Here is a 19,291-nt window from a genome sequence, read left to right as displayed (position 1 = left end):
GCCGAGCGGGATAGTGGTGAGGAGTATGATGGCACAGAGGGGGGTGGAGAAGAGCTGGAGTCGTCGCACAGACCTGATAGCAGTGGAGAGTGATGAAAGGATTATAGAGGATGTGAGGACAAGGAACCGAGAAGGTACAGTCAAGACGTGGGAATCAAAGGGAGCCATCATTTCCGTCGACTTTAAAACAATCGGCGACCGCTTTGAGATACACTGGCGCAGATCTGGCTTCGGCCAGATTGAAACAGCCATTAACAGAGAGTCAGATGGAGAGACGGGAAAGGGGAAAAAAGAGAGTCAACAGAAAACACACTAATGGTGCCCTGAAAGAGACAGGATGGGGTCAGAGCTCGATAGGAAAGAGTGGAGAGAGGAGGATAAGAGGATGTAAAGCAGTACTCACTCAGCCTGGTGGAGACAGGTCGTATTCGTCTTGTTCTCGAGCTGCGCTTCTTAATGGCTATTGTGTCCTGGGAGAAAAAAAGAAAAAAAGATACTGAGATGCTGAGAGATAGTACTAGAGTACAAGTAGAAACAAGTAAACATGTCAAGTTGCACAAATGATACAAGTCCTCTTTCAGTGCTTTTGTCAGTGGAAAGTGCTGTACAGGTTTCAAGCTAAGGCTTACAAATTGAACATGTGAAAACAGACAATACAAATGAACACACACTGGGACATAAAGTCAGTATGAAAGATTGCACTGATTGTTGGCAGATAGCTGGTTGAGTTTAGACATGCGAGTGGCATGACTCTAAGGCAGTGTCAGTCTGTTGGTTGGTCCACCACTTCAGTCCAATATCTTCACTACTGGATTTTTCAGAACTGTTTAAATTTCCTGAAACCAGAATAAGACTGATCAAAAATATTGAGACTGGATGGAAATGATTTACAACTTAAGGGAAGGTTTTATGAAGAGCTGTTGCACTGCTGGTTGTTTGAAAACAGTGTGTAGATAACCTGTGGTGAGAAAGCTGTCACACCAATTTCCAAAATCTGTCTGAGGTAATACTAGGGGACATTATATCCAAACAGTAAGCTGTTGGTTTCTTAAGACACTTTTTGTTTCCAAAAAACAGTAGAGTAAAATAGGTATAAAACCACATTAGCAGCAAAAGCCAGAGTAATAGAGTGCAATAGATGCAATGATATTTTCAGTTTTACAAAAGAATGTAAATTCCTGGCAGGTTTTAACTGAGACATCAAGGCCAGAAGCATATGAAGGGGTAACGACTGAAATAATGGCGATGAAAAGGGCCCAGGGCTTATGGCAGATTCTTGAGATAATGTCAGAGAAACATTTTATTCCTGCAGTTGTACTTGCTGTCTTGTAAATATTGAGCTGCTCTTTTAGTGTGTCAACATAGATTTACAATTCATTCTTTTACAGGTTTGCTCAGTTTTTCTACATTCTAGTCATCATTCAGCAAAGATTTAGTAAGAAACTAGTTTTTTATACATAATAGATGAAAGGGAAGGCTGTAATTTGATGAGAAATAGGTCAGGAAAAAAAGAAAAGAGGACGGAGAATGTGTAAAACTAGTGTAAATACAGGGAAGGGAAGGGATTGGGAATTCAGATAATTTGATCAAAAAGATAACTATTTTGTCAACTTATAAAAATAGAGAGAAGTTTTTAAAACTTTGGTAGTCAATATAGTACTGTATGAGGGTACATAGTACAGGACTAACCAAATCAATTTACACCAACTTCACTTACACTGTCCCTTTTAGGCCTTGGGAACCATGTATTACTTGATTTGCCTCTCAGGCTTATGGTGTAAGAATTATAGGCCCGAAATTTAGACTTTAATCAAGTCAATGAGTGAAAAGCTTCTAAAGGCCAAAACACAATTGAACTGACATTACATCATAAATCCAAATATTGTTGAAAAGTCTCCAGGACTTAGGGCTTTTTCATATTCTGACCTTTAGTGTTCCTGTCAAGGAAGTCAGTACAGTGTTTCAAATGCCAGACCCCAGAGGAAAATCCATCAATTCCTCCAAGCTTTGCCAAAACTGAACCACTGTTTTCTGGTTAGTAGCAGAGCTCAAGCTGATTTATATGGTAAACATGCAGAGGACAGTGACCTTAATTTAGTCATAAAAGATTAAAAACTAAATGTAATATCACAATTTTACAATAGAACACAAAACCCCCAAAACTACTCAACTGAAAAATGGGATATAGAATGAGGCCTGGAGATAACTAAGGAGGACTGGAATATCATATGGTAAAGTCACACTAATACTATATTAGGGTTCTGGAGAGAGTTCAAAGAACATAATACAATATTTTATGACTCTAAAATTGACAATTAATACAGAAGGTTTTCAGTGACAAAGCAAATGCTAGAGGTGGAAGCAGTGTATTTTTTTTGGGCTTGTTCCTTATTTGTTTTATATTAGCAAGAAATATAGCGAATTATACAATATTACACTTGGGCAAAATCCTTTTAAATCTCTTTAAAATAATTTTGGATGCAAGCAAGAAAACCACCACACAGAGATTGCTGCAGGCAAAACTGCAACAAGAGACGACTGGAGTGTAACTGTCCATGACTTCAACTGTATGGGAAAATGGACACATCAGTATAGTCACACTCACTATGCTGGTGCTGAGCTCCTCGTCAGTGATGTCCAGAGAGTCTCTGTGTCTGTTAAACCTCCAGCCCGTCCCATCTTCACATGCCCCTTCCCAGCGTTTAAGATGAGACACCTGCCGGGTCTGAGACAGACAGCATTCTTCAGTGCCTTCGACACCCACTCAATTGCTTTATCTTTGTCTTAGATGCATAATATATTTTACAACAAGTGCTTTGTATTTACCAGGGTCTTATGGGTGGCGTAGAGCTCCTGCAGTATTTGGTCCACGATGGAGTTGGTGAGATAGGAAACCACCGACAGCTTCACTTCTCTGCAGGAGATTGGGTTAGAGGAAAGGGAGAGACAGACGGGAAGAGGTTTGGTAAAAGTGAGAGGAAATCAATAACCAGCTTATCAAATTCTGACTTTTTGCTGCAGGCCTTTACTGCTACTCTCCCCTCTCCCTTTTCTACATCTTTCTCTTACTCTAAGGCTCGGTGAATGTCCTGTGCCGCTCTTTCCATCAGAGCCGTCCGGATGGCTGAACGAGGGATGGACACACGCTCGGAGACGGACGAGAGCGTAGGACTCAACCTCTCTGCTGCAGCAGAGGACAAAGGGCAGAGCTCGCGACACAGGGACACCATTGAGTCAACGATTACCTGCAGAGGACGCCAGCGATCAGTAACTTATCAGTGACGAATCATGGCTTAAAAAGAGGCTGTTAGATCTACCTGAAGCTCCTTGTCAGCAGCTTTGGCGAGTTCACCAGCCAGAGAGTCCAGTCTCTGCCGCACCGGCCCGTCCACGGACAGCACATGAGCCAGCTCACACAGTGAAGGGTACAGCTGGGAGGGAAAAAAATGCAATTCACATTTGTGTGTGACAGCAATATAAATACTACGCTCATACATTTCACATCACTCACAGCGCGGGAGTTCCTGGCCTCTTTTAGCACTTGTTTAGCAGCTTGAATCTCTTCCATTTCTCCAACGCCTCGTAACACACACACCTGCTGCTGGACACGCACACAGAGGCGCTCCATCACCTTGGAAACAGACAGGCGGGGGAGTGTTACCAGCACCGAACACACATAAAACACTCATAAACACACGCAGATAAGTGCTACCTGTTCGGCAGTGCTTGTGACAAGGCCTTGGTGCAGCCGCAGGGCCTGTCTCTGAGAGAATCGCTGGGTCTGGTTGTTCCTCACCAGAGCGCGCTGGATCTGTGCAGCAGAGAGGAAGAAGAGGAGAGTCACGGACATAAACTGGCCTTAAAAACAGGCAGAAAAGATGATGCAACAGGCAGATTGTTGCAGAGCAAAGTGCAATGAAGCAGAGTAAAAGGATGCAGAAGAGAGGCTGCTATATCATTTTATAGTTTACATTTCTGTTTCCTAAAAGCACCTTCAGGCTGAGACAGAATCCATCTTACAAACCTTTTTAAGACCTTAGAAATGCACAAAGATTAACAGCTGCTGTAAGCCTAAGAGCAACACCTTTCTTTTATATATTTATAGTTTTTGTTTATTTATTTTTGTCCTAAGCACTGATGAAATAAAATGTAAGTTAAACACATCAAACAAAAGAAACAAATGAATTGATCAATTATTGATTTGGACCACACTGGCCATATATTGAGTATCCACTGTGTGATTTACATCTGCCAACCTCTTCTCACTATGTAAGGCTGCCACCATCCATCCATCCAATAATAATTACAGTAATGACTGCAGCACTTTGATGGAGAAAGGTGTGGGTGCTGGGGTTTTTTATTTTTAATTTTTTTGCATCAGCCTTTAAGTACAGCATCTTTACCTAAAGCCTAAATTAAAATATTAATCTCCTCTGGCAGAAATTCTACTTTGCTGATGTTTCCCTTCCTACTTTTATATATGGTGCTCATGTTATTTCAGGTTAAACTTGTACTTAACAGTAACATCAGCCTCCAGCAGCAGCTAAACTGATCATCACTAACTTTCATTTACTTTCACCTCCACTGACATACAACTCACAAAGCCTCATATTTGCTCTGTCTTTTATGTTTTCGAATACAGTTTTTCTCTCTGAAACCTAAATTGCTAATTTCTGATGCAAGCCACTTGATACCTTTATGGTTCAAGTGCAAATTACATCACTAAAACAACACGATAAAAGTGGTCTGTTGCAAACCCCAACCAAGTAATCTAATCCCACTTAACCTGTTTAAGTTTTTATTTCTGACAATGACTTTGTCAATGCCAACCTTGGTCAGTGCCTGCTCTGTCCTCTCAGGGGCGCTGCGGTATGCCTGGCTGATGTCACTTAGGGGAAGAGGCATGTACTGCAAGGTGAAATTACTGAGAGAGGAAAGAGCAGAAGAGGAAGTAAGACCAGAGGAGGGGTCGCGTTATTGAAGGAGACAGTGACGGACGAAAGAGAGAAAATAAAGTGGGTTACAGATTCAAAGGTTAGTTAAGGTTAATATCCCCAATGGACAGAACTCATCCCAAAATATCCATGCAACGAGTGAGTAATACTTTGATCTTTGCAACCATGTCATCCATAGCCTAAAGGTAACTCTGGACCATTTAAGATAGCGAAGTGGAAAGCAACAATTTGCTCGGCTCACGTTGCAAATTTCAGTGTGTTTAAACGCTCTAAAATAGAAGGTAAATTTATCACAGTCTCTTAAAAATCAATACGGTTCTCGCAGCAGATGTATAGAGTCTCCTCTCATTTATTGACTAAATTCTAGCGTGCATATAAAGACTTCATGTTGATGATGTTTTAATGCTCTTACTGTTCCAGGGCTCGGGCCACATCTAGAAATCCTGCTGCGGAGGTGTTGTTGCGATCCCATGTCACACTCCTGCAGGGCAAAGTCGTGAGTTACACTGAATACAAACCTCCATATACAGTAGTGCACAGGTTATACTGCAGAAAAAGGAGATATATGCCCTCTCTACATTCTTGTCCCTTCACCTGAGTGTGGTGTTGATCTGCAGGGCTTTGCTCAGCATCTTTGCTCCGATGTCGTCCATGTTGTTCCCGCTCAGGTCCACTTTTCTCAGGCAGGTGTTGCTGCCCAGGGCGTTGACCAGCACGGTGCCCCGAGAGCGCAGGCGCGATTCAGTCAGGGACAGAGACTGCAGGGCCTGGTGAGGCAGAGGGGAAACAGAGGTGGAAAGAGTGTTAGAGTGTGTGTGTGTGTGTGTGTTGGGGGGATTTAGGAAGAAATAAAGTTGAGAAAAAAGCAAGTGGAAAGAGAAGAGGGGACAGGGGAACTGTGAGGATTAAGTGCAGTGGTGAAATTTATCGCAGAGTGATGTGACTGCTCGCCAATATGACTTTACATGCCGTATATATGAATTATTTACAATATGTGTGTAGTAATATAGACACTGTGCCTGCAAGGGTAACAGAGAAACAGTAATAATTAATGATACAGTGACACATCCACAGTGAAACATCATGCAAAAATAATGTGTCCATGAATATCAGCTGGATATACATGTCAGATGAGACTTTTATTGAAATGAATGTGAAAAAGTCTTAACTGTTCCTTAAGTCAAACAAGTGTATTATTTTCCCCTTATCCAAACTGTTAAATTAGTATTTTCTATGAGTGTGGACATTTCCTGTGTTCTCACTCACGCATTCCTCCTCCTGTATGAGCTGAACCAGCTTCTGCAGGACTTCATCCAGAACCCTGCAGACACAAACACAGAGACGAGGCTGGATGAGCTGGCACGAGTCATTTCCTGCTGCCAGCGAGCTGTCGACCCGGGGAGCGGCAGTCACTTATGAAAACGGAAGTTAAATCACAAACAAGTATATTCAAGCTGGCATGTGTAGTGCACGCGCCCTTGTATTCACACACACACACACGCAGATACTCATAACTGCAGTAAAGCGTGACATGGAGCATGGCAGCACCTGTTTTTGATGTTGAAATTCTTGCCCAGATGAAGGTGTTTGAGGGAGGGGTGTCTAGAGAGGGCTGGCAGTACCGTGAGCAAGTCTGCATCGAGACCTGTCAAGACACACACACACATATATATATATAGAGCTCAACACGGCTGGATTCATTAACAGCCCACTCAAACATCGCCTGCCTGAGGACAGAAAGTCAAGGTCACAGCGGGAGGTGTTGAAGCATGCCACTGTACCGTTGTCTGAGATATCCAGAGTGGCGATAGAGGAGACTCTGGGGAAGAGTTCCTGGATTACAGCAGCTCCCGCAGACCTCAGCTGGAGACAGAGAGGGAGAGAGAAGGGAAAACTAATATATGCACGGGTATGAATCTGAGTCATTTTAGGTTGAGTCTTTGGGGAATTGTTCTATTTTTCCACAGTGAGGCAGATTTATGGATGCTTTTTTATGTCTCTGCAAGCAGTCTGAAGGTTTGTTGAATGATGAGCTCTGCTTTGCTTGTGATCTGCAGCAGCTCTGCTCAGTGGGAAAACATCTTCTGCTACCTGTTAGCTTAGCTTTTTTTTTGCTGAAACAAGTAAATATTCAAATATCCTATTAACCTGGGAGGGCTGTTTCCAACATCAAAGCTATATAAACACAAACAGGAAGTGATAAAAAGTATGATATCACTGAATCAACCTGCTTAGTAGTAAAATTAACTAACTACCTAAACTTAACAAAGTATATTTACTCAAGCACTGTACAGTTCTGAAGTACTCGTACTTCACAGAATAATTCCATTTACGCTACAATACCTGTACTTCAATACATTTCCGAGTAATATCATATTTTTTCCACTATATTTATTTGAGAACTAGTTACTAGTTAATTTACAGGTTAATATGTGATGTACAATATATGTGATCAGCTCATAAAATATGATCTCAGTGCTGCTTACATAATAATACATCAGTAAAATGAATCCATTATTATATAGTATAACACTGCATAATCAGTGAATTTTGCTGATTATAGTTCAGTATTTTTACTTTTACATTTTTAATACAATAACTTTACTTTACATTGGGGTATTGCTACTTTAATAAATGATTAGAATACTTCCACTACTGCCAGTGAGTTAGGCTAGGACAATTATATAGTACATTTCTGTCTGTAGTTGTGAATCACACTTTGTAAACCTGTTTTTCTGAATGGATGAGAATGGCTAAAAGAATTAGTAGAAACTGTGAGTGTGTTTGGCACTGACTTCAGCTGCAAAATGAGTACTTGTGACTTATATGTGTCTGTTTACGTGTGACTTCGGTGTCACGCAAAGTGTGGGAACTTTGAGTTTCAGACATAGTCTTCCGCTTTGAATCCGTACTCGGATGTTCACAGTCTACATTTTAGACATTTTATTTTAACTACAAAAAATACTTTGTAGTACGCATTCACAAATTTATTTTTTTCCCACAGGTTTAACAATAGCTGATGTACCATAAACTTCTAAATTATTTGTGAACATCCTTCCACAAGCTCACAACCCTATTGACCCTTATTTGAGTCCATAGAGTCAGGATTCAGAATACCGTGAAACTGCAAAAGGAGAAAAAATGCCGAACTATCCCTTTAACTTAAGCTCAGACTCCACTGCAGATGTAGCAATGAGCTCTTACCTCACAGCTACTGATGTCCAGATGAAGGTCGTTGATATGAGGATTGGAGGTTAACCCTGTTAGGAGAGCCCTGTGGAGGACGTATAGGAGTGAGTGAGAAAAGACAAGGACAGGAAGCTGTGTATATCCATATGCTTCAAATCTGCCTTTATCCAGAGGAGTTTGGATAAAAGGAAGCAGATTTGAACGGAGAATGAGAAGAGACGTGGCGAGTACCTCAGAACATCAGGGGGTAGCTTCATAGAGGCCAGACTGACATAAGTGAGACTGAAGGCAGAGCTGAAGAACTGACGGAACAGCGGCAGCGTGTCCTTGACTTTTCTATTGGAAAAAAAAAGGGATGAAAAAGAGGAAATGTAGAGGTGAGGACATATAGAGATCGGGCCACACAGAAAGAGATGAAGTCACACTGTTGACATGCTGGGTAAATATGAGTGCAGAGCACTGACATAGAATGAGAAACAGAGTGAATATTGCTTTGGTGTAAGGGGAGGGAGCGAGCTGGGTCAAATGATAGATAGCTCTGCTTAAATATTCATGAGTCTTATCTATGCAGACAGCGCTGAGAGTTCTGGTTTTAAACGGCAGTAGACACACCCACTGAGAGGAAACAGAATGTTCCAGTGATTCCCACAAAGCTCATTTCTGATTTCCCATTAAGCAAAAGATGATGATGACAAAAAAGGAGTGAGAGTGAACGGATGATGAGAGAGGGAGGATGGAAGCTTTTAAGGTGAAATAAGGGTGTTATATTTGGCTTTGCTGCTGCCTGTATTGTTGAGGTAATCTTAAAGATGTAACTAACCTGTGGGAGAAGGAATTTTTGGAAAGATTCAGAAAGGAAAGATCAGCGCAACACCCCCTCAGAAGAGCCCCAAATAGCTGCATGAGACACAGGGTGGAGAGGGTTAATCTAGGCTGAGCATTGCACAGAAAGAAATGCATTTCTTTTTAAATGCTACACATAAACATTCAATCGTCCTCAGCCATTAAATACTCACAGAGTCCACAGAGCAATCTGTGCCTGACAGATCCAAATGGACCAGGCAGTTGGGCTGCGACAAAAAGAGATACAAGTTCTGGAAACAGAAGGAGAGAGATGTCATATTAAGCTAGAAAAGTGGTGTATAAATGGAGCATAATGGAGTTTTTTTTTCCAGATGGGTTGCGCTTTCTGACCGAGGCATCCTCTCCCGAGAGGACCCCGGGGTTCTTGCTCAGGTCCAGGTGCAGTAGAGAGTTGGAGTACTCATCGCTGGAGCACAGGGCCTGAGAGAGAGACACCACTCCTGAGAGAGAAAGAGAGAGATAGNNGGGGGGGGGGGGCTGTACAAGATTAAAAGACAGAGAACACTCTCAAAACATTTTGCATCCCTACATTATTCATACACATCTGCAGCGGCAGGTATCAGTGGATGTAATGGGAAGCAGTGCATCGTATCTGCCTGCTTCACTGTAGTATTTAAATTCTCCACTGGGTACAAGGTAAGATGAGACAGTAACAGGAGGCACGCTGCCTGCAGGGCTGCACAAGGCATCATACACTAAGTCAATACGGAGTCGTAGCAGGGGCCAAAACATGAAACAAAGCTCTTCTGGAGAGAGAATTATCTGGGGCTTTGGAGGTTTTATATTTCTTAACATATCATCTAACCCAAACTCTGAGAGATGCTCAATCAGCTACAGCTTTATAAAAACTATTGGTTTTATTTCACTATTTTCCACTTCTTTTTGGTGAGCTCCTGTCTTGCATTGTGGGAAATACTCCAAACTCTGGTCACACTTTATTGACATTATTGAATTAGACTAGACGAGAAGAACGGAAATAGAGAGGGACAAACCTTTGGAGGTGAGTGAGGTCTTGGAGAGGTTCAGGAGACGAAGCCCCTTGCTGAGGCGACACACCTGCTGGATAAGGTTTGACACACCTGCAGCGTGCATATAAGAGGTATATAAAAAAAATTGTCATATCAGAAATTAGACTATTCTGAAAGAGTTTTTTGTAAAACCACCAACGAGCATTAATGTGGGGCATGATCAAAGGCAGAATTTTTTTTCTTTTCATCATTCAAATGTAACAGCTTTGCTCATTTAACTCGAAAAAGTGTTCTGGATGTTTGGCACCTATGCTTGACCAAGTCTTAATGGGGCAGTCCCCAACCCAAACCTTTTTTAAATCTTTTCTTCGTTTTAGTGTGTATGTTCTTTTTGCTTCAATGTTATTTTACTTCCCTGGTGGTTTCATCAAATATGAAAACTGTAACTGAAATACATAATTAAACTTCAGACTTCAGCTGCAGAGACACGAAGTTGACGTTTCATTGTACCTTGGTTGTCCAGAGAGTTGTGGGCCAAGTTGAGTGAGTGGATAACAGAAGCAGGGTTCTCTGAAAGAGCAGCTGACATCTTCTGTGGAAAATCTCTGTAAAGTGGGTCCATAGTTTCATATAGAAAAACACAGGTTGTAAATACAGACAAGCATTTGAAGGGGCACTGTAGCAATTCAGCATTACACTGTTGTTATGATTCACAAGAGATAGTTTAAAAAGAAGAATGGTCAAATTGTGTGCAGCAGAGTCTGATATATCCTGGCTTTTAGTCTACAGGTATGGGGTGAGCTCTAAAAACACTGGATCCTACACTTCTCATTATCAGGATGATGATTCAGACAGTAGAAAGCTCCCTTCAGAGCCACAGACAGCATTAAGTGACCCCTGGCCCTCCTTGTGACAAGTAAACTGATCTTCATGTACCCTTTTGACCAAACAGAGTGTATAGAAGACTGAACAGATGAAAAGTCAAAGAGAGGTGCCAGAAACTCACGATTTTAACCCAGCGTTCTCCAGAGTAATCTCTTCCAGGCTGGAGGATTTGCTGACCGTGTGCAGGACCTGCTCGGTGACCTCTGACCCCTCAAGGAAAAAGAAACATTTCAACTAACCTTTTGACCTGTTTGTGCAGCAAAGTAAAACCAGAGACATTTGTCCTTACTATGCGCAGGTCTTTGCAGTACAGTTTAGTGAACCAGGTGTTGTACGCCATCGATGCGACGATCACCGCCAAATCCCTGGAAAAGATAAATCCGAGGTAAATGAGGTAGCATATTTTGGAGGTAATAGTGTTTGACCGCTCTCCGTCCCTCACCTGCTCTCCAAGTGGCTGAAGTCCAGCAGGTTAAACTCTCGGTTGTCCTGGGAGTGATAGATGGTGTCCACATCCTAGGAGCAACATTACCCATGAGCCTGTTTGCTGCAGTATATGACCCCCTCATTTTGCGCACAGTGCTGTACGTAACACTCAAAAGCACTCACAGCGACACAGGCCCAGTCCCATAGCTCTTACCCACTGCACTTCCTCCTTGCAGCTGATGCCATTATAGTCGCACAGAGCGGAGTACGTCTCCGAGAAGCCTCCTGAGAGAGGCAGGCGGGGGAGAAAAACAAGGGAGAGAAAAAAAAAGATGAATGAGTTGATGTGAACAGCTGCTTCCTTCGGCAATAACAGGAGAGAAAATGGAGGAAAATGGGCACAGAAACATTTGTCCAAATTATCAGTCTTTTATTTGTGTGACGGAGCACTTTAAAAAGAACATCTGGGAGACCATTTGTGGAGCATGTGAGACAACTTCCTCTTGAGTCTGCCAATTTGTGCGCAGTTTGTATGCCCCTATCTGAGTGTGAGACTGCGTGTGTACGCATGTGCAAATTCCCATGTTTGATGATAATGTCTCTTACCACAGGCCCTCTGGGTTTCCACTGAAGTCTCTGAGCTGGGCGAATACTTCCTGCTGCCCTCAGAAAGGTCACTGTCTGAATGACAGATGGAAGGGCTGCAAAGATAAAAGAATCACAGATACTGTAAGGAATCATTTATCTTTTGATTATTGGATAAATAAAGGTCATTCTTCTTTAAACTTTCTGATTATCTACCACTGCACAGACATGTGATTTATTCTGATGTTTCTTTCCTGTGAGAAACTGACACTTACGCAAAGATGGAGTTGTTGAATATTCGAGACAGAGCGAAATTAATATGGCTGACCACATGATTGAGGTGTTCGCGTGACTCAAACCTCAGGGAGTAGCTGGACTTGTCAGTGTCGATAATGACCTGCACAGAAAATAGAACTGTATGAAAACGATTGGGGTGGGGAGGAGGAGGACAACACCCTCCCCAGCATTAAAAAAACTGCACCTTCTTCCCCCTAATATCTCAAAATATAGTACTGAGTTTGTTCGTTTTACCATTAATAACTACTACACATAAGACATAACGCAATTTAAACCTACTCACATAAATGGAATATTAAAGATAGAATAAAGATATACACATTAAAAGGCAAAACTTAAATTGGTAAGAGTTTACTTAGATCCCTATTTAGAATTTATAAAAAGTATATAAAAATATAGCACATTATAATGTAATTATAAGCAGAGACAGTATTTATTCACGCCCAGTATTTTCAATAATTATAACTTCTCCCATGTAGCCATATTATTTTGTCATTAATTATCTTTTTATATAACAGATAGATCTAGATATGGACGCTTCAGTAAACATTTAAAAAGACCAGACAAAAATGTCGTCCTCTGCAAATGGCAAAGTGCACTTTTATAATCTGTGGTGCACACTAAAGCCATAATTTCTCATTTGTGAGCAGTTGATTTCATTTTCTGTAATTAATATTGCAAGCAAATAAATATAAAAAAAAAAAAATGAAAATCAAAAGACCTTTTCATGTTCTCCCAAAACTTTCAGACTACCTGCCCTTGAGCACAAAGCAAACACAAAATCCTCCTTTTCTGGCCTTCCTTCCCACCCTAATGATAATGTTTGTACAGTTTTTCTCATTGCCAGAATAGTTAATAAGAGAGCCTTGACTGTCACTGTTGGTGTTTTGATAAATGCTTTAAATGTGGTTTGTCATTCTTTAAAGGCCGAAGTGATGTAATCACTTCGTTATTCAACTTGCAGACAATCAATTAGCTGTAACACTGGAGTGAAGAGCATTCAGAGTTCAATATTGATGTTAAAATTCACCTGGTGCTCAGGATGGGAATTCAAAGCTCTAATCTCCAAGAAGTTGAATGTGGTTTCTACCTGTTGTCACAGATACAGTCGACAAAGAAAGATTTCAGCAGGCAATGTGAAAGAAAGAGCTTCATACTGTATGGTAACTGGAGACAGAGAGCGGTAAGAAGTACCTTAGCAGGAATCTTTGGCGCCAAGAAATAGAGACGCCATGTTGTGAGGACCTAAAACAAGGGAGTAGAGCAAATTGAATCAAGATTACGGAAAAGTTCACTGCACAGTCACAGTCCCCATGGGGAGAAAATAGTCCCAGGGGTTTCCATGGTAATGACGAGAGGGAAATGAGGAGTCCTCTATATATTCATGTATTGATCGAGCTAAAAGCCCTCTATGTCAGAGGCACGTTGTCTAACATTAATAGATTAACATACTAGGATACGAGCTGAGAAATTATGACATGCTGCAATGTTTTAATCACATTGTCACAAATACGAGATGTAATATCATTAGCGTTACATTACGTCTGCTGTGGGCAAACGTGAAAGTGGCTCCTATATTTAATTTGAGACATACAGTGTGGCTCTGGGCTTAACAGGCAATCATTTCTGGTCATTCAGCATCTCCCTAGATCTTTAATATTAACACTTAAAGGGAAGAACTGCCCAGTTTCTGTAGTAAATGTTGTTTTTCTGCACATTTCAAGTCATTGGATCTGTTCCAGAACCAGAAATGCCGGTCATGGTGGGTCAGCATGCCAAATTAGCATTTTTGCTACACTACCTCTGCTAATTTGCTGTCTGCAGTCTGAAGTGTGTGGGATCATTTTTAGTGCAATGGAAAGTTGATGGGAGTTTGGACGTGACTGGCAATTTGAAAGCAAACAGAGAGCTTATTTGTGCATCTCTATCTGAGCGAGCACATGCAGCATTCCTGCGCCTGCACCCACTTATTCTGGGCATGGAAACATTTGTGTCATGCAGCTGTTGGATAAATCTGATTCTGCCCCGATTCTTGTTCAAGAGCGGCAAGTCTTTTTTTTTTTTTTTTTGCAAACACACCCTAAAAAAGTCAGTCCCCCTCTCCATCAAGGCAAACAAAGAGTAGTGATTTTTTGGCATTTGGCTGCTCTCCACCAGCCCCTGAGTACTGCCCTCTGCTCTTTTTCTTCTCCTCTTCTGCTCCGTCGCTCTCAATCATTTACTCCATTCTCTCTGATGGCCCTGCTAAAACACTCCCTCAGGACACAGCCCCCCCCCCTCCATGTGTCTCTCCCCAATGAAAAGCAGTAATTAAATTACAGCTCTCCCACTCCACTGTATGTGTTTTTTGAGAGAGGAGCTTGACACAGGCCTGTCAGAACCACACACTGACAGCCTCTTACACCCACACAGCAAGCGTGGTGTCTGAAAAGTGGTCACTCAAAATGTGCATGATGGAAAGAGAGAGAGGGGGGTTGAGAGAGAGGTGATGTGCGTGTCTGAAGGAGTTGATTAAAAAGACCAGATTGTATCACATTACGGTGATGAGTCGGGGTTACGGGAGGTAGTTGAGAGAGAGCGAGTGAGTAAACAGGAGTAAATCATGCTGATGCAGCAGGAGAGAGACTCATCCAAGTATTTCACATCAAAGAGCGACCATACACACATCACGCTTATTGTGGCGTATAATTATGCAGGAGAGCTGCTACAGGACAGATATTCTAATCTTCTATTGTTTGACACTTTGGGTGAGGAAGACATCAAGCTGAAGATAAATTCATGTGACCTGCAGTGACAGAGCAAAACCACCCATCACGACCTTAAAGTAGCTTCGACTCATCCAACTCCTCACTTCCAACCTTAACGCATTTAAGCTCCCCCAAAAATTTGCTAACCCAGTGCATTTGATCAAACTCCAATCGATTTCTCCGTCTTCTACATGCACGCAGCAGGAGCGAGAACTCTTGCTTTCCAGTTCAGCTTTTAAGAGGAAGCAGTAAATGAGACGTGGATTGGAAAGAGATTATTGGAAAGATGTTTCGGGCAGATAGACATATCAAAGTGCCTGAATATCAAAGGATGTACATGCAGAAACTCTCCTAACCGCCCATCCTCGCCACACGACGAATCATTAAAGCATTGCATCCATTGAGCGGAAGCGTCGCTCTGCCAGGCTGAAGCTTGCTCGGCTGGGGATGAAAGCTCATTGGCTCATCAGGGGATTTCAGGAGGGGCAACAGGAGTAACTTTAGTCTTTTAAACAGTATAAAAACCACACTGCCTTCACTGCAGTTGGGAATGGTATAAGACCTTGCCTATACAGACATGTGGTTTCATTGCTGCACTTCACTGCACTCAATCAATAAAACCTGCTTTGTACTGTATGTGTATATATATAATGTATGTTACCCCTCCCTGTGCATGAGGTGTGTGCTTTCATGCACCTATACAAGTCAAACCATGTGCATTGTGCAAACACATACATTCTTCCAGGGACCAATCTAAGTTCTGGTCCATAGTGTTAGAAGTGATTGCCCCAGATTTTATCCAGATAGCTGGCTGAGCTTCACTCACTCTAATAGAGATTTTATATCTCTGCCCCATATTCTCTGATGAAAGCACCCCAGAATCAAAGGCTGTGAGCAGCTCAGCCCCCTGCTGCTACTGCCTACTAGGAGTCCACAGCCGCTCGCACAGATACTGTCTATCCAATATTCATCCTCCAACAGCAGTCACAGAAGAGGGGCAGCAGTTATAGAGCAGTTAGCATGTGACCTCAGAAGCAAGGCGCTTCCCTGGTAAATCATGGAGAGCCTCTACCTCCGCTGTCATGGATCCATTAACACTGCAGTGGAAGTTAACATCAAAGATACTGTACATACATGATGCATGCAACACACTGCTTAGGCTGCAGGATTGTGGCGTTTTTCTACATCAGCAACCCAGTGTTACTGTAGCACAGAGGCCCATTAAAATAACAGCCCAGCCCACAGTTAACTTACCAGTATTCTGTCCTCTGTTTTTCCATTTTTGGTGTCAAGTTTTATGCCATGAATGAACTTGATAGATGATTTATCAACAATCTTCCTGATGCTTTCTGTGGATAAAAGCCACAACACATAGACAAATAATGTTAGAACTTTACGCACACACAGGGAACTCTCTGTTTCAGTCTTTTCAAGGACCAAACCAGCATTTTTGCATATTTTATAGCATTTAATAAAAAAACACATTACTGCTGAGCACTTTTAAAAGCATGCTGTACTCTCTTAGATTTGTGTTACATTCCAGATAGACGCAGGTAAATTATCACGGGGAAAATTATGTCTGCATTTATGTTTGTCACAGTCACATTAATGTTGTGTGAGCAGTGAGTGCGGGGATGTGATGTTAACTGTAGATTATTTCTCTCCGCAAGTTGATTTTTCATTTTGTAGCATAACTGCCTTCGAGGTAGAGCAAAAGTACATTCAAATATCACTTTGGAAGATAGTTGGTGGTAATAAGCACACATATTTCATAGTAAATGGTTTAAAACCCAATGTTCTAGAGGGGCACGGTAGTGTATCTGGTTTGAAACCAGCCAGGGATCAAAACCCCAGTATCACAACACATATCAAATACATCAAAATCAAACTAACCCACCCTGACCTTTGGGTGGGCAGGCCTGTATTCATTATATGTCAGGCTTTTATTTTGAACAGACTCGTTGTGACATTTCAGATGATAGAATAATCCAGCCAACTCTAAGTCTGAATATATCCCTAATAATTATAAGTTGATACAATATGCATGCAACACTGAAGCAAAAAGACTAACAGGGTATTATGTGCTTCAAAACGCAATATGGCCTGTAGTTGTCTGGATTAATCACGGCTGGAAATATAACAGTTAGTCTCCTTCTGTATTGCTCAATGAGTTCAGGACCATGTTATCACCGAGCCACTGTATCTTGTGGTATCATTAAAATGGTTCACAATATGCTTCAGCGTAATCTCCTTCAACATGACACATACAAGCATCAGTGTCTATGATTCACTGAGAACTGTTCCTGTCAAGCAGCATCACCATCAGTGCTGTGACCTCCGACATGTATACAGCACATAACCTGCCTGCCGTGCCAGAAGTGTCTTACTCACGGAGTTGGAACACACAGCACCGACACACCATCTCAAAAACATACAGTCGCTGGCAGGAATGACAAGATTTAGCCTCTCCATTACTGTGGCTGCACAGCATCCCGACTGACGACTTTATGAGCAAATCGATTCTGAAGCCAGGACGGTGGGATTTGGCAGGGGGAGTGGATACAGTCGCAGCACATAGTAAAGCAAGTTTTACTCTTTATGGAGCAATGCTACTTCGTACTTCCACAGAGGAATTTTAACTCCTCCACATTTGTCTGTCAGCAGTAGTTACATTTCAGTAGATTTTTACAGACAACACATAGAATCAGTTAATGAAATATGATGAATAATAGAATCAACTCACAGTATATAAAGTAGTTAAAGGTGGCATCATTAACCTGCTACAACATTAAAATGCTGTATACGCTTGAATGCATCGCTGATAATCCAATGATATAATATTATGACACTAAAAGGGTACAGTGTGCTACAAAATTAGCACTTTTTGATGCTTTTTGTGCATTTTGCTGATAACACTTTTGTACATTTACTTTAAGTTTTTGACTTTTACTTGTGTACTGGAGTATTTTTACATTGTAGTATTACTACTCTTAAGTGAAGCATATGAATACTCCTTCCAATGCTCTTCGAATGTACACAGCAGCAGTATCTGCGTGTTGGGCCTCCTTTCCAAACTTCCAAAACATACACAAATGCTCTTCTGAAAACGAACTGGTGCCAGTTGGCACCTGCAGTCAGTGAGAGTAGTGAGAGCCAGAGGTGGATTGATAACATTGATATAACACTGGACAACAGTCTATGTCCATCCAGAGAGGAGATCAGGACTAAGGTCTCATTCAGGTGACCTTGTGCAGGCCTGCTGACCACCATGGCCCCGGTGGCCCCGGTGCTCCACCTGTCAGTCAGAGCAGGCAGGGCACGAGGAGGCGGTGCAGCCGCGCGGCAGGTGACTGAATGGAGAGGCAGGGATTCCACTGGATTAATCATCACAGTGCGCCTAATAGAGCCATTAGGAGTAATTAACACAGCAGCAGAGTCCCGGATACCCTGAGCATGTGTGGAGTGTGTGTTTCTGTGGTGGTGCGCGTGTGTTGCGCTCGTGCACGACATTAAATCCGAGGCAGTGACTTTGACATGTGTAAGCTGTTGCTGTTTGATCAATATTTGTGCGTTCTGTCGCGCTGTTGGGTTTGCGTGGCTCATGCATTCTGCCTCTCTCCGTCCCCACATCTCTTCACTTTCGCACGGACACGCACGCAGCACGCACGCGCGCAATCACTATAGCAGGACAGGCTGCAGGAAAACAAAGATAAAATACTCAAGGGTTGAGGTTCAGAGAGGGGAGGAATCACACTCTGAGGTAGTGTGTGTTGGTGAAAACGTGCAGGGAACAAAACGCTATCAGACCCACGAGTACAAACCATTATGCCCACAACGCCCCTTTTTCCTCTCTGGCCTAAGGCTGGGGGTTTTTATTACCTGATCCGCCCCGAGGGGCAGATTTCAAACAAGGTATATTTCCCCTGCACTGTAAATAATTCATCTGCACATTAACTAATTCACATGCACTGAGAAGAACAAGAAGAAGAAGAAGAAGGGAGGGAGGGGGGAGGAAGCCGCCCCGGAAAGGTTCAGGGTAAAATGAAAGGTGTAGCTCATGACTATCATCCAATGCGTCTGTTCGGTCGCAGCCTCCGCCAGACGCGCGGAGGAAAAGCATCCCGAGCATGAACGCAGACACGCCGGGGGTGACCGCGGTTATAACCCGCAACAACAACACGCACACACACGGAGCACAATAACCAAGCGGCGGTCTTTACCCACCTGTCATATCCTTGCTCACACTCACGAAACCAGAGGCAGTGATCTCCTTAGAAGCCATGTCTGTTCCTCTCTCCTATCGCCACCCCTCCTCCTCCTCCTCCTCTCCTCCTTCACCTCCTCCCCACTGGCTCTCCTCTCTCTCTCTCTCTCT

The 19,291-nt window shown here is 42.5% G+C and overlaps 1 protein-coding gene across 2 annotated transcripts in view; it reads right to left on the bottom strand.

Annotated features, from left to right (window-relative positions):
- Nucleotides 1-19,253, bottom strand: part of LOC118321970 (capping protein, Arp2/3 and myosin-I linker protein 3-like) — a 26,196-nt gene extending 6,943 nt beyond the window's left edge. For both annotated transcript variants that reach the window (XM_035653544.1, XM_035653545.1), the window contains exons 1-31: nt 19,141-19,253; nt 16,171-16,265; nt 13,364-13,414; nt 13,200-13,259; nt 12,148-12,269; nt 11,894-11,988; nt 11,502-11,572; nt 11,304-11,377; nt 11,151-11,226; nt 10,983-11,071; nt 10,487-10,581; nt 10,001-10,087; nt 9,339-9,448; nt 9,161-9,238; nt 8,965-9,041; nt 8,376-8,480; nt 8,160-8,229; nt 6,737-6,818; nt 6,504-6,600; nt 6,222-6,276; nt 5,550-5,722; nt 5,368-5,436; nt 4,831-4,924; nt 3,713-3,811; nt 3,512-3,631; nt 3,318-3,431; nt 3,070-3,245; nt 2,827-2,914; nt 2,606-2,725; nt 404-470; nt 1-73 (exon numbers count right to left, since the gene is read on the bottom strand). The exon at nt 1-73 is cut by the window's left edge and continues 124 nt beyond it. In XM_035653544.1, the coding sequence (XP_035509437.1) occupies nt 1-73; nt 404-470; nt 2,606-2,725; nt 2,827-2,914; nt 3,070-3,245; nt 3,318-3,431; nt 3,512-3,631; nt 3,713-3,811; nt 4,831-4,924; nt 5,368-5,436; nt 5,550-5,722; nt 6,222-6,276; nt 6,504-6,600; nt 6,737-6,818; nt 8,160-8,229; nt 8,376-8,480; nt 8,965-9,041; nt 9,161-9,238; nt 9,339-9,448; nt 10,001-10,087; nt 10,487-10,581; nt 10,983-11,071; nt 11,151-11,226; nt 11,304-11,377; nt 11,502-11,572; nt 11,894-11,988; nt 12,148-12,269; nt 13,200-13,259; nt 13,364-13,414; nt 16,171-16,265; nt 19,141-19,198 (2,840 nt within the window). In that variant the 5' untranslated portion in view covers nt 19,199-19,253. The remainder of the gene's footprint in view (nt 74-403; nt 471-2,605; nt 2,726-2,826; nt 2,915-3,069; nt 3,246-3,317; nt 3,432-3,511; nt 3,632-3,712; nt 3,812-4,830; nt 4,925-5,367; nt 5,437-5,549; nt 5,723-6,221; nt 6,277-6,503; nt 6,601-6,736; nt 6,819-8,159; nt 8,230-8,375; nt 8,481-8,964; nt 9,042-9,160; nt 9,239-9,338; nt 9,449-10,000; nt 10,088-10,486; nt 10,582-10,982; nt 11,072-11,150; nt 11,227-11,303; nt 11,378-11,501; nt 11,573-11,893; nt 11,989-12,147; nt 12,270-13,199; nt 13,260-13,363; nt 13,415-16,170; nt 16,266-19,140) is intronic.
- Between the last annotated feature and the right edge of the window lie 38 nt (nt 19,254-19,291).

The sequence above is a fragment of the Morone saxatilis genome, unplaced genomic scaffold (assembly GCF_004916995.1).
Source record: "Morone saxatilis isolate NCDOM2014 unplaced genomic scaffold, NCSU_SB_2.0 Contig12, whole genome shotgun sequence".
In the NCBI taxonomy this organism is placed as follows: domain Eukaryota; kingdom Metazoa; phylum Chordata; class Actinopteri; family Moronidae; genus Morone; species Morone saxatilis.
Note: the sequence above shows the minus strand (reverse complement) of the source record. Positions and strands in the feature narration are given on the sequence as shown.